The 14,660-nt window shown below is 48.0% G+C and overlaps 1 protein-coding gene across 1 annotated transcript in view; it reads left to right on the top strand.

Moving 5' to 3' along the window:
* The window catches only part of LOC126527912 (putative phospholipase B-like 2), a 79,876-nt gene that overhangs the window by 49,300 nt on the left and 15,916 nt on the right, over positions 1-14,660 (top strand). The window contains exon 10 of the mRNA XM_050175756.3: positions 8,378-8,530. Within this exon, the coding sequence (XP_050031713.3) occupies positions 8,378-8,530 (153 nt within the window). The remainder of the gene's footprint in view (positions 1-8,377; positions 8,531-14,660) is intronic.

Here is a 14,660-nt window from a genome sequence, read left to right as displayed (position 1 = left end):
CTCCTGTTTTTGATCCTGGTTATCAGTTACTCCGCGCCGAGCTGACTAAAACGCACCTTGTATGGACACCTAGCATGCTCCAGGTATGCCTAGCATACCCCAGGACACCTAGCATACCCCAGGTATTTAGTAGCTGGCGCATCGGCTGGAATTACGAAAAATTCACATGTGGTTTTCCTTTTTTCCTTTAAACAAGTTGGCTCCAATAGAACAACTTTTCTAGGAAACACCTCTAGCGCACAAAAATGTAAGGCAGGAAATACTCAGTCCTGTAGTAGCACCAATAGCACGTGAACAAATGTACTGGAGTTTGTAATAGCGCACTCCGCCACAATTAAAATGATAAGGAGAACACGTTCACAGAGCTCTAGGCGACAAAACCTGCGCTTTCGCCTTACAAAAATATTACACCGCGGCACGTATTCTCCCGCCCGCCTCTTCTCAGTATCGGGTCCATGGCCTTCCAGCACTAGTTGGCGAAGAGATTGCAGATCGCTATGGTGGGCGCTAACGATGCCTACTCTTTGCGACTAAGGCCTCTCCACTGAACACGGAGCCATTGGTTAGACCTAATGTCCTTCTGGAAAGTGGCGCAAGCCGCTAAGCAAGATTGGCCATGAATCGACGGCATAAAACGAAGCCGCATAAGGCCATTAAAGTATTCTTGTTCCCCAAGGTCTTACATGCGTGTAATCTCTGCCTGTGACATGTTCATTTATAGTACAGCTAGAAGGCCTTCTAGCGGGAATATATTAATGAAATTCGAAGGATACACACGCGCATTGATATTTACATTCTCATTCAGTTTACTGTCTCGAATTGAGACAATATGTAGATTGCAGGGATTATTTGAGAATTAAAAATGAAATTGAACCAAGACCGTATTTATTTGTTATGCCTTCACTATATATTGTGGCACCTCTACTTGTAATTCCACAATATAGCGCATGAGCACAATGAGCGGACGATGCGTTTGTTTATTTCGATAGCAATATATGGGCACTTCAAGTGAATTTTTGCTGTCGTCGTCACCGTGAGCTTCCGCATTTATTTATATATGTGCATGCTATATGCCATGCCATGCCAGATACGGTATATGTTGTTTATAGTGACCCACCGTTCCATCAATGAAGTTGCTCATACCAGGTCTTACATTCTTCACAATATTATTCGGCAGAATTTTGAGAATGGCAAACAACAAACAAATTTCATGAAACATAACTTCGAGAGTGTATGCCATTTATGTTAAGTTGTCTGAGACTTACATACGAAAAATACAAATAAATGGCGGAGCTCAAGTCTGCAAATTATGTAATTCTATTGGCGGGGCTGGGGATGTTGGAATCTCAGTGCTGACGCCCGTTGTTGCAAATGGGTCGCAAGCCCCAAGGGTAGCGTTGGCCTGGCGGCCTGGGGCACAACTGGAAGCATCCGAAGGTCTAGGCAAAGCATGAGTCGACTGGTAACAGAACAACTGGTTTATTCTAACATCGCAAAAGAGCAGGCGGTCAGGTCGACCGAAGTGGAGAGACGGGAGAGCACGTAACTCAACGGAAGAAATCGGAGCCTCCCTCGGCGTCCGGGAGCAGCTGCTCTTATACTCTCGGAGTTGAGGGCAAGAAGGAACGCCTCGTCACTGGCGCACGTGACGGCGCCACGGACACGCTGAGAAACACGTTGAGACGAGTGTAGTGACGCATCCGCCAAGCCGACGCCTGTCAGACCTCCTCGCTTCACACTTGGGGAGCTCCTCTCCCCGGCTGCCGCGCTTTGACAAGCGTGGGCACACATACACACACGCACACACGAAGACACGTGGCACTGAAACACGCCTGGACGCGCTTGGCGGGGAGGCTTTGCGGCAGCTCCGAACGGGCCAAAATGTCCGCCGCTTTGAACGAAGCCCCGGCGTCCGTTGCATCCGCGCCGGCTATACCGCGCGTCGTAGGCGAAACGTAACAGACCGCCCCGCCGGGGGAAGGAGATCCCGATGGTCAGGGGACTGCATCCGCTGTCCGGAGGGATGTCGCTTGATGATGCTCATAACCGAAGTCGGTCGTCCTTCGGCGTTTCTTGAGCGCAGCGCACAGAGAAGGCCTCGTTCTCTCGTTCAGGTTCACACAGGACACTGCAAAGTGACTGTTGAGTGTTGACATTTTTCTTCTCGTTCCGGGCAAGCGTTAGAACTACGCCGAAAGTCAACCGCTCAGTCAGCAAGCACGGCACAACCCTCACTAAGCCCTGCCAGCCTCTTTCCCCTTTTATACTACTGCCTAGTTCCTTACAGTAGTTTAGCAGCACTCAGAACGCGTCCACAAATCGGAAAATTGCACTAGGAAGCACATCATCACTTTGAAACACTACACAAAAGCAATATGTTAAAAATCCTGCCTCAGGAAGAAAAACATCACTAACAAACAATTTTGAGGCTGATTCCCACGTTAGGGACTTCGACTTTAGCCATCGGCGTTACCGTTGAGACTCCCCTTTTTGTAACGCACCTCAAAGGAATATTGTTGCAAAGCGAGGCTCCAGCGCAGGAGGCGGCCATTTTTGGGAGAGATGGTCTGCAGCCATTGGAGATGGCAGTGATCCGTCTCAATGATAAACCTCGAGCCGGCTAGGTAGCATGACAATTTCTGAACGGCCCACACGATACACGCACACTCTTTCTCGGTGGCGCTGTACGCCTGCTCACGACTGGTCAGCTTACGACTAGCATACAGGACGGGGTGTTCTACTTCTCCACTTTCCCGTTGGCACAGTACAACGCCCATGCCTCGCTCACTAGCATCGCACTGAACAACGAACCCTTTTGTGTAGTCGGGCGATCGTAGCACAGGCTGGCTTGTTAGGGCGCTCTTTAGGACGCTAAAAGCTCTTTCCTTTGTCTCGTCCCAGACGACTGTTTGCGGCTCTGTCTTTCTTAGAGCATCCGTCAGGGGAGCCGCGATATCAGAGTACCTGGGGATGTACCTCTGATAGTAGCCGGCGACACCTAAGAACGACCGAATATCGGTCTTCGTGCGCGGTTGCGGGAAGTCTCGCACAGCGGCCACCTTTATTTCAGAGGGGCGGCGACGACCCCGACCAATCACGTGACCAAGGTAGACTACCTCGGCCTGTGCTAACTGGCACTTGGGAGCCTTGACTGTCAAGCCCGCATCGCGCAGGCGGGTTAGCACTGCCCGCAAGTGGACCATATGCTCAGGCCAGGATGCGGAGAATATCGCTACGTCGTCTAGATACGGTAAAGCGAATTCTTGCTGTCCCCGCAACACTTTATCCATGAGGCTTGAAAAGCAGTATGGCGCGTTCTTCAAACCAAAACTCAAAACTTTAGGACGGAATGTCCCCATTGGTGAAATGAACGCCGCATACCTACTAGCCTCTTCTGTAAGTGGAACCTGCCAATAACCCCTGACAAGATCTAGGGTGGAAATAAACTGAGCGCTACTCACTCTCTCAAGGCGCTCCTCGATGTTAGGGATCAGATAAATTTGATCCTTAGTGATGAAATTAAGCCTGCGGTAGTCGACGCAAGGACGAGGTTCCTTTCCCGGTGCCTCAACTAAAATCAAAGGGGAGGTATAATCACTCTCACCCGCCTCAATAACACCGAGCTGTAGCATTTTCTTTACCTCAGCCTCCATAATATCGCTCTGGCGGGGTGACACCCGGTACGCCTTGGATCGTACTGGCTCTGGGGAGGTAAGTTCTATGTCATGAGTAAGGACAGAAGTCCTACCAGGCCTCTCAGAGAACAGACCTTGAAACTCTTGTAAGAGCTGGTGTAGTTCGGTTTTCTGTTCAGCCGACAGCCATGCTTTACTGATTAAGTCACTAATGACTTGATCGGTGTCTTTCCTGTTCGTCACTGAGCCTAGTGCCGGAAGCGCGACCGGAAGCTCTTCGGGAACGTTTACCATCATGCACACCACTGCTTCCCGTTGTTTATAGGGTTTGAGCAGATTACAGTGGTAAACTTGCTGTGCTTTCCGCTTTCCTGGCAGACTCACCACGTAGTTAACGTCCGACAGTTTTTGAACAATCCGTGCTGGGCCCTCCCACTGCACGTCGAGTTTGTTCTTTAGCGACGTGCGCAATATCATGACCTCATCGCCCACCTCAAAACGACGGGCCCTGGCTGTCCGATCATAATAAACCTTGGCCCTCTGCTGGGCCTTTGCCATTGCTTCACCTGACAACTCCTGTGCCCTTCTTAAGCGTTCGAGGAGCCTAAGCACGTACTCCACCACGACTGGGTCGTCGCCCCTGCCTTCCCACGATTCTCGAAGCATGCGAAGCGGAGATCGCAGCGAGCGACCGTACACCAGCTCAGCTGGCGAAAAGCCCGTAGCCGCATGCGGCGCGGTCCTCAATGCAAACATCACCCCAGGCAGACACAGCTCCCAGTCAGTTTGATGTTCAAAACACAATGCTCTCAACACGCGCTTCATGACGGAGTGGAGCTTCTCAACGGAATTCGACTGGGGGTGGTGCACTGAGCTGTGTAACAGCTTTACCCCGCACCTTTCGAGAAAGGCTGTCGTCAGAGCGCTAGTAAACACTGTGCCCTGATCTGATTGGATTTCCGCAGGAAAACCAACTCGCGCAAATATGGACAGTAATGCATTGACTATCTCAGCTGAGCTGAGTTCCTTAAGCGGTACTGCTTCAGGGAACTTTGTCGCTGGGCAGATCACAGTCAAAATGTGTCTGTACCCCGTGGTTGTTACCGGCAGAGGTCCCACTGTATCAATAACGAGCCGTCTAAAAGGCTCCGTAATGATAGGTACCAACTTCAACGGCGCCCTCGATTTGTCCCCTGGTTTGCCCACCCGCTGACAGGTGTCACATGTCTTCACAAAGTGGTCTGCGTCCCGAAAACACCCTGGCCAATTGTACTCTTGCAAGAGACGGTCCTTAGTTTTCTTAACTCCTAGGTGTCCGGACCACGAACCCCCATGCGACAAGCGCAACAGATCCTGACGATAGCATTGAGGCACGATCAGCTGATCGAACTCCGCTCCCCTGCGGTCTAGATACTTCCGGTACAGGACCCCACCTCTTTCCACAAAGCGAGCATTTTTCTTGGCGATACCTTCCTTGACAATGCAGCGTATGTTTTCTAGGTTGCCATCCTTCTTTTGCTCGGCTATCAAAGCCGACCGGCTGACTTTTAGCAACCTATTAAGTCCGTCTGACGTAGGCGCGATGAGCAAATCTGCAAATAGCTCTTCTAACTTTCCCGCATCAGGAATTTCCTCTCCAGTAGCTGGTGCCTTTAACGCTACAGGCTCAATTTTATTCAGTTCGGGCGTGCTCTGAATATCAGCTTGCTGCGCCTCTGACCCTTTCTCATCGTTCGACAACGTCGGCCCCGCAACTACCGCCTTTGCAGCGAGCTCCCGAACCTTCGATCTGGTTAAGGCCTGAACGCTAGCCTCACCAAACAAAAGCCCCTTCTCGCGCAGGAGGTGATCGGACCTGTTCGAAAATAGGTACGGGTACTGGGGGGGGGGCAGCATAGATGACACTGCGGCCTCCGTCTCAAGCGCTCCGAAAGGTCCTTCAATAAGCACTTTTGCTACGGGCAGACACACGCTATGAGCTTCCACGGCTTGCTTGATCCATGCGCACTCGCCCGTGAACATATCGGGTTCTACGTAAGAGGGGTGAACTACATCCATCGTAGCTGCGGAATCGCGAAGCACTCGGCACTCTTTCCCGTTCACGAGGAGGTCTCGCATGTAAGGCTCGAGAAGCTTCATATTCTCGTCAGTGCTGCATCATGACAAAAACACGACTTTTGTTTTTGTTTCTGGACACTGCGCCGAAAAGTGACCCGGCTTCTGACACGTATAACACACGCGCACTTGCCTCGTCTCGAACCGCTTTCTGCGTTCGGCTTCGGCGGCCGCCGTCTCCTTACGTTCGGTCGGACTGCTTTCACTCGCATCCGCACTACGTCTGTCCCCCTTTTCTCTCATGGGCGTGAACTTCGGCCTCTCAAACTTGGAGCCAAATTCACCCTTTTGACCGTCCTTAGCTCCACGAGCGCGACGCGTCACAAACTCTTCGGCTAGCTCAGCAGCTCTAGCCACCATACTAACGTCTGGCCTATCCAAGACCCAGTACCGCACGTTCTCAGGTAACCGACTATAAAACTGTTCCAGCCCGAAACACTGCAGAACTTTCTCGTGATCACCCAACGCTTTCTCTTCTTTGAGCCAATCCTGCATGTTTGACATAAGCCTGTAGGCAAACTCTGTATGTGAGTCACTTTTACCTTTCTCATTTTCCCGAAACTTCCGACGGAACGCCTCCGCTGACAGCCTGTACTTTTTTAGCAGACTCGATTTCACTTTGTCGAAATCCTCTGCCTCTTCTCTATTCAAGCGAGCGACTACGTCGGCCGCCTCGCCGGGTAGCAAAGGGAGCAAGCGCTGTGGCCACGTTTCCCGAGAGAACCCCTGCTTCTCGCACGTTCGCTCAAAGTTAACCAGGAACAAACCAATGTCCTCTCCAAGCTTAAACGGCCGCATCAGGTCAGTCATTTTGAACAATACTCGTTCTCCTGCACCGTGTGCCTGACTTCCATTACGAGCGCGTTCCATCTCTACCTCGAGACGCTTCATTTCCAAAGCGTGTTGACGGTCGCGCTCTTCTTTTTTCTCTTGTTGCTCTCGCTCTATCTGTTCTTTACGTTCACGCTCTTCTTTTTCTTTCTGTTCTTTTCGTTCGCGCTCATCTTTCTCTTTCTGTTCTTTAAGTTCGCGCTCCTGTCTTTTTGCCGTCTCCCTCTCCTCAATGGTCTCAAGGCATTCCGACAGCTCGTGATCCTCAGCTTCTAACTCAAGAATAGCCCTTAGCAGTTCTGGTTTTCTGAGTTTGTCTGAGACATCCAGACCCAGCTCTCTTGCAAGCTCCAGCAATTTCGGTTTGCGCAACGACTTCAAATCCATGGCTGCTCTGAATGCTGCTTTCTCTACTGCCTACTATTGTCTTGCCGCAAACTAACCGGCAGCAACGACAACCACAATTACCAGCTCTGTTTCTGACACTAAGAAAAGCCTGGCAAAACTCAGAAAAAGAAAGTCCCGCACTCACCAAACCTCGCAGCCAAGAATTCAGCGCAGTCGTTCCGCTGCAGGCAACCAGTCATCACACAGGGCTCGTTGCACTGCTCCCGGATGGTCGTTGTGCTTCCCAGCATACAGTCAACCGCATCTCTTCGCTGCTGGCCTCCGTTGTCGCGATCTCACCGCTGGCAGACAGTTGTTGGAATCTCAGTGCTGACGCCCGTTGTTGCAAATGGGTCGCAAGCCCCAAGGGTAGCGTTGGCCTGGCGGCCTGGGGCACAACTGGAAGCATCCGAAGGTCTAGGCAAAGCATGAGTCGACTGGTAACAGAACAACTGGTTTATTCTAACATCGCAAAAGAGCGGGCGGTCAGGTCGACCGAAGTGGAGAGACGGGAGAGCACGTAACTCAACGGAAGAAATCGGAGCCTCCCTCGGCGTCCGGGAGCAGCTGCTCTTATACTCTCGGAGTTGAGGGCAAGAAGGAACGCCTCGTCACTGGCGCACGTGACGGCGCCACGGACACGCTGAGAGACACGTTGAGACGAGTGTAGTGATGCATCCGCCAAGCCGGCGCCTGTCAGACCTCCTCGCTTCACACTTAGGGAGCTCCGCTCCCCGGCTGCCGCGCTTTGACAAGCGTGGGCACACACACACACGCACACACGAAGACACGTGGCACTGAAACACTCCTGGACGCGCTTGGCGGGGAAGCTTTGCAGCAGCTCCGAACGGGCCAAAATGTCCGCCGCTTTGAACGAAGCCCCGGCGTCCGTTGCATCCGCGCCGGCTATACCGCGCGTCGTAGGCGAAACGTAACAGGGAGTACCTCCGAAATCGGCCCAGGAAAGCGTTTGGAACATACCCGATGCAGAAAAATGGTGGTTAATTGCCCAAGATAAACTTCGGCTTTAAATTAAAAAACAACATAAGTTATCCGAGGGCACGATTCAAACAGAAGACCCCTGGTACCACAGCTCGTTTTCGCTACGTCAGCTCACGTTTACTTGAATTCATAGTGCGACTACTGTATCGTGTGCGCCTGAGCACGACTGCACATAAGGTTGTTGGGCATTAACTGCACCAATAATGGACATGAGTGTGAAAAATAGTAACAATAACAGCGCTATAATCTCTGCGTTATACTGTATTGTAGACATTTACAGATACTTGTGTGAAATTTTGTACAACCAAACACAGTGATTCAGCATTAGTAATTGGTTCTCATAAAATCAACCCCGAATTTTCGGCATGCCTCACACCAACTCAATATTTATTTGTTTTTATTTTCAGTTACTTTGAGGACTTATTCATCATAAGCGGTCAAGCAGCGCTGGTGGAACAATATGGTGACTACTTCACTTACGAGAATACGCCCAGGGCAAAAATCTTTAGGAGAGACCACGCCAAGGTCACCGACACAGATTCCATGATGGCGCTGATGAGGTAAGCAGACGACTTCTAGTCGCCTTTATTTGCCCTTGACAATTAACTGCCAAGATATAAATGAGCAGGCTTGGTGAAACATAACTTTCCTTGATTATGCAGCTGGAACACAGGGCTATATTACTAGGAACATATATCCAACATATCGAATGTTTTAAGGGAAGATGCAACGCAAATACCGAACCGACAACAGCATATATGAGGTGCCTTTTTCGAATGCTTAGCATTGATTTGGTACTTCGCGCACTTTCTGGAAGCTGCTATCGATGTATCTTTCTATACGTACCTATGAAAAGAAAAAAAATGCCGTCCTCCCGAATCGCAGCAGAAAGTTGTACTGAATCGCAGAAAGTTGTACTGAAATGAAACTCGAATGGAATTGGGAACTGCTTTCCTCTCGGCGGAAAAAGTTGAGACTGAAGTTTTTTTTACCTCTTATTTAATAATAAGACTGGAATTAGCAGTAAAAGCTACCTGAAAGAACCACATTATATTTCTAGGCGTAATGACCATTCACTTAAAATCCGCGAGTACCGTGACAGGACGTACTTGTTCGCGGATTCCTTTTTTGTCAAAACTATTGTGGAGTGGAATCAGCTGTGTGAAGAGCAAGTGTGCTGAACGACTGAAGATTTGTTCTTTTTTGCTCCTGTAACCCCCCTGCTATAATGCCTTCGGGCAATTCGGGGTAATTCTTGAATAAAGAATAAAGAAAAGGCTACAAAAGAAATCCGTGCAGGTTTCATTGAAAGAAAGCCTCGCGGTTGAAGGAAAATCATTGCTGGTTCGGGGCTTCTACTCGGGACCACTGCCTTCTTGGGGATGTCGCTCGGTGAAGTAAGCTAACCAGGAGGCTAGCCAATCGCAGAGCGAAGGCGAATTAATCGACAACTCGTGGCACTGTGACACTGAAATGACAAATCTGTTCTCCGGAAGTCCGCAAGGTGGAGCAAAATAGATGGGAAGTAGAAAATTGGCATCCACCCGAATTGTCCTATTGAATTGCCCCGTGCATTTATGTATATTTGTATCTATACTCCGTTTCACACAGAGAGCAACAGGCTGGAACTTAGGAAGTAGTCCGCAGCAAAAAAAAAAAAAAACTAATAAAATGTACCACACAGGCACGACGCGCGCGAAGTGGTACAAGGCGCGCGTCTGGGGATTACATGCTACTTGGAGACTGGGTTCGAGTCTCAGTATGGCGAAGTTTTTCTTTTTTTTTTGTTCGTAAGAATCGTTGAGTAAAAACTTTTTTCTTTTCAGTGGTTGCCTGCATTACAACCGACTTACTGACATCATATACTCTGTGTATAAATAAATGATGAATTTTGTACGTAATGAAAAAATATATATATACTTCAGCATTGTTGAAAACGAACAAGCGAGTTTATTTTTAAGCCACATTCAGTAGAACCCACCAAGGGCTAATACGAAGACACAGAAAGGACATAGCCGATGGGAGGTTGCGCTACCACCAGCAATCTCCGTTTCATGTAACTTTTAGCTTTTTTCATGCAACTTTTTCATGCAACTAAAAGCAACATTTAGTCAGCTGTTTTCGCGGATGATGAGCAATGCAAACATTCCCCAGGATTATCACCATGTTCCAGCAGCCTACCAGCAGGGCTACACAATTTATTTATTTCATGCACCCTCACGGCCATTCGCATTGGAGAGGGGAGTGGTTATAGGCATACAAAACAAGAAAAAATCGGAAATGTCATACAAGAAATAGGAGTATCGCAATAAAAAGTTAACAGGTGTGTCTACTCATACAATATCAGCTAAGGCGTTCTTCAAAAGCTGACCCGCCGTGGTTGCTCAGTGGCTATGGTGTTAGGCTGCTGAGCACGAGGTCGCGGGATCGAATCCCGGCCACGGCGGCCGCATTTCGATGGGGGCGAAATGCGAAAACACCTGTGTACTTAGATTTAGGTGCACGTTAAAGAACCCCGGGCGGTCGAAATTTCCGGAGTCCGCCACTACGGCGTGCCTCATAATCAGAAAGTGGTTTTGGCACGTAAAGCCCCATAATTTAATTTTTTTTTTTTTTTTGAAAAGCTGGTAATCTTTGATGGTGGCTGTCAGTGCGGGAAAATGATGCCACTGTACTGTTGTACCAGGTATAAATGACTGAAAGAAAGCGTTAGTTCTACAAAATGGGACACCGACCTTGTAGGCATGATCTAATCGCGATGATAGGTGACGTGGAGGAGGGATTAATTCGCTGCGGAAGTGTGGATGATGAAACATCTTATGGAACAGACAGATACGAAACGCTTTGCGACGTGAGGCTAGGGATGGTAGATTAAGGCTTGATTTCATTGAAGATATGCTAGCGGTCCTGTTAGAGTTGGAAAGAATGAAGCGAACCGAGTTATTTTGGACCATTTCTAGTGAATGTATTAGGTTTTCATGATGAGGGTCCCAGATGGATGCGGCGTACTCTAGTTTCGGCCGTATTAACGTTTTGTACAACAGCTGTTTGAGGGATGGGGGCGCTTTAGAAAAGTTGCGACGGATGTAACCAAGCATATGATTAGCATTCTTAATTATGTATGTGATATGTACAGACCAAGTGCGAGTGGAAGTGATGTGTACACTAAGGTACTTGTATGAGACTACCGATTCTAAGAGGACATGATCTAAGCAATAAGTGGGGATACTGTTGCAAGTTCGGGATACGCGTAGAGATTTACATTTTCTGATGTTAAGTTCCATTAGCCATGTTTTACACCACAATGAAATAGCGTTCAGGTCAGACTGAAGAGCGGCTACATCGTCACTGCTTGTTATTTCTCTGAAGATTACGCAGTCATCCGCAAATAAATGGATATGAGAGGAAACAGAAGAAGGCAAATCGCTGATGTAGATTAGTAAAAGAAGAGGCCCGAGGACGGATCTTTGTGGGACGCAGGAATGGACAGGGTTTGAGTGAGAGTTAAGATTATTACCTGACACGTATTGCGAAGGGTTTTTAAGGAAACACTCAATCCAAGCAAGAAGTTTGGGGTCAATGTTCATGAGCTGTAGTTTGGGAAGTAGCAGTTTGTGACACACTTTATCGAAAGCTTTGGAGTAGTCTAGGAAAATGCAATCTGCCATTGAACGAGTATCAAGAATTAGGTGTAGCTTATGTATGAAGGAAGCCAGCTGCGTTTCACAAGAATATGATTTTCGAAAGCCATGCTGTGAACTTGAAAAAAATGAGTTTGACTCAAGAAAGTTAGCAAGCTGTGAGTATAGGATATGTTCTAATATATTGCATGGGTTACTGGTTAGTGAAATAGGCCAATAATTGAGAGGAGAATGCTTGTCACCTGATTTATAAAGTGGGATCACCTTACAGACTTTCCAATCAAGGGGCAGGTATCCTGTGTCAAGCGATTGTTGAAAATGTTTTATGTTTTGCTAGTAAAATAGATGAATAAACAACAGTGCTGTGCAAAAATTTCACGGAAATTAGGTCATGGCGAGGAGCAGAGGAGAGACGCAACGATTTAATCACGGTTTCGACGCCACATGGTTCAACCGTAATTGGAAACATAGCCTGGTAATCATAACAAGGTGCAGTGGGTGGGGAAACATTGCAGGTTACAGAAAAGTTTTGGATAAACGTTTCATTGAGGACGGATGCGATATGATCGCAGGGTATGGCATTCCCGGAGTTATCTACAAGAGTTATGGTGTCATCATCTTTTTGGTTAATAACGCGCCAGAATTTCTTGGTATCATTTCTTAACATGGACGGCAGCGTGCGACATAAATTGTTTCTGGCGTTTCTTAGCGCTGATACATATTCGCTTGAAGCCAATCGGTAGGCACTCCAACGAGCTTCACTCGAGGAAAACTTTGCCGACCTGTACAATCGACTCTTTTTATTTGATAAGCGTCTTATATGAACATTATACCAGGGAGCGTCTGACTTGCTAGTGACGATGCGAATGGGAATGTACTTGTTGGTTAGGTAAGTAACTTTTTCTGCGAAGATTGCCCAGTTAGTGTCTACTGTACGGCTGTCGAAATCTTGGAGGAAAACATCAAGGAATGAACATAATTCTCTATTAATCGCGTGGAAGTCTGCTTTATTGTAATTACGGATGGTTACAGTTCTTTTGGCATGTTTAGGTCGTGCGAGATTTAAGTGAAAAAAGAGTAAAGAGTGGTCGCTCATTCCTGGAACGTGAGTGATGTTGGAAACTAGGTCGGGCTGTGAAGCGAGAACGAGGTCAAGGGTATTACCAGCAGAGTCTGTGGTTCTAGTCGGTTCAGTTACAAGCTATTCGAGAGAAAAAAAAACGGAGCACATTCCTAAACATTCTTTAGCTAGCATGGAAGCTGGGTGTATCGTGGGGACAGTGTTAGACCAGGTTATGTTTGGCATATTAAAATCACCTAGCAAAAGTAATGGGCAGTTTGGGTAACAGGATGAAACGATGTTAACATCGTGTAATTCATTTACGAAGTTCTGTGTATAGGTAGGAGGCCGATAACAGACCCCAATAATAACTTTTTTATGATTTAGGGCGACACATGCCCAGACAGTTTCTAAAGGGGTGTTGACGTGGATGCACTGTGAAGCGAGATTTTTCGTGATAGCGAGCAGTACGCCTCCTCCTTGCCGCCCAATGCGATCGCAGCGATAGATAGAGAAATTATTTCCAATAAAAAGAGTTCGTGGTCCCCAATTTCAGGACGCAACCAGGTTTCAGTTGGTACTATGATATCAGCGCTGCAGGTGTCGATGGCGGAGTTAAGGCAGTCACGTTTGCTGATGATACTGCGGATGTTAGTAAAAAGAACGGATATCTGCGAAGAAGAATGTCCACATCCCCTCCCGCGTCCCTACGGACTGCCGCGAGCCGAACTGGCGGGATTATCAGCTGAGGGCGGTTTCTGCGTGTGCTGTTTAACAGAGTTAGTAGGATAACTATCATCTGACGGCGGTTGCTTCGTATGCTCGGTAACGCAGTTAGATTCGGGATCATACATGTAATATTTCTTATTCATTAGTAATTTGTTATATCGGAGCTGATACGGACCTCCTTCGGATTCACTTTTGGCAAACTCGGTTAATTTCGTGCGAGCGTGACGTGTAGCAGGTGAGTACTCTTCATTAACTGTGACGTTTTTGTCCTTCAGCTTTTTTCGGGCAGGGAGGACTATCTCTTTTATCTTAAAGTTAGTAAATTTTACAATGATCAGACGTTGTTTTCCTGGCGAATATTGACCTAGGCGATGAGCGCGTTCAATGGCTGAATTCGGAAGAGTGTCAAGTGTTTCAGCCAAAACTACTTTAATTTTTTTTTCCGACTCAGCCCACAATTCCCGGTGGTCAGCTAATCCATAAAAAATGAGGTTGCAGCGTCGTGATTGGTCTTCAAGTTTGGTCTGCCGTGATTGCAAAGAAGCAGAATTGATTGACAGCGACTGTACCGAGGTCTCGATGGTGGCTATTTCGTGATCAATTTGGTCAAGTGAGTCCGTTTTATCTTCTAGGTCATCTAGTCTTTTTTCGATGGCGCCAATTTTGATTTCAACATTTTTTTTACTGGCTTTGATGGCTTTAATGTCAGCGGCCATATCGGACTGGATTTTTGCTGCTTGCACGGATCGAGCCTGAAGATCTTTTAGGATATGAAATATGACTTTCATCTGTTCGCCTGGCTCATCAGGCAAGGACTGTAGTTCAGCCAAGGACTGAGAACGAGTCAGGGGTCCTGGGTTCGACTCAATATCTCCAGAGCATAGTAGTAAAACACCCATTGAAAAACAATCAACAGCAATATCACGGAGCACTCGTGGGTGCAGGAACAATAATAGGAAACCGTCGTCGCTCCTTCTGGCATACATGGAAAAAACGTTACACACCTGTAATGCGCAAAAGCGCGGAGCGTGAGACATGTTGACAGTGACGGTCCCACACCCACTGAAGAAACTGTCGCACTGGCAGCTTCTTATATCGACTGTGGTTGGTGACGTCATCGTAGACTTGGATGATGCGCAGAAGACGGAGATGACGAGCGGAGCAGTACGGTAGGGGTAGTGCGGTTGATAGCAGTGCGGCGTCGATGGTATCGGGCTGGACGGGCATTCGGGTTCACCAGGAGGCAAGGCAGTGGTTGAC

Source organism: Dermacentor andersoni, chromosome 9 (genome assembly GCF_023375885.2).
Source record: "Dermacentor andersoni chromosome 9, qqDerAnde1_hic_scaffold, whole genome shotgun sequence".
In the NCBI taxonomy this organism is placed as follows: Eukaryota; Metazoa; Arthropoda; class Arachnida; order Ixodida; family Ixodidae; genus Dermacentor; species Dermacentor andersoni.
The sequence above is the reverse complement of the archived record's forward strand: the minus strand, read 5'-3'. Positions and strand labels throughout refer to the sequence as shown.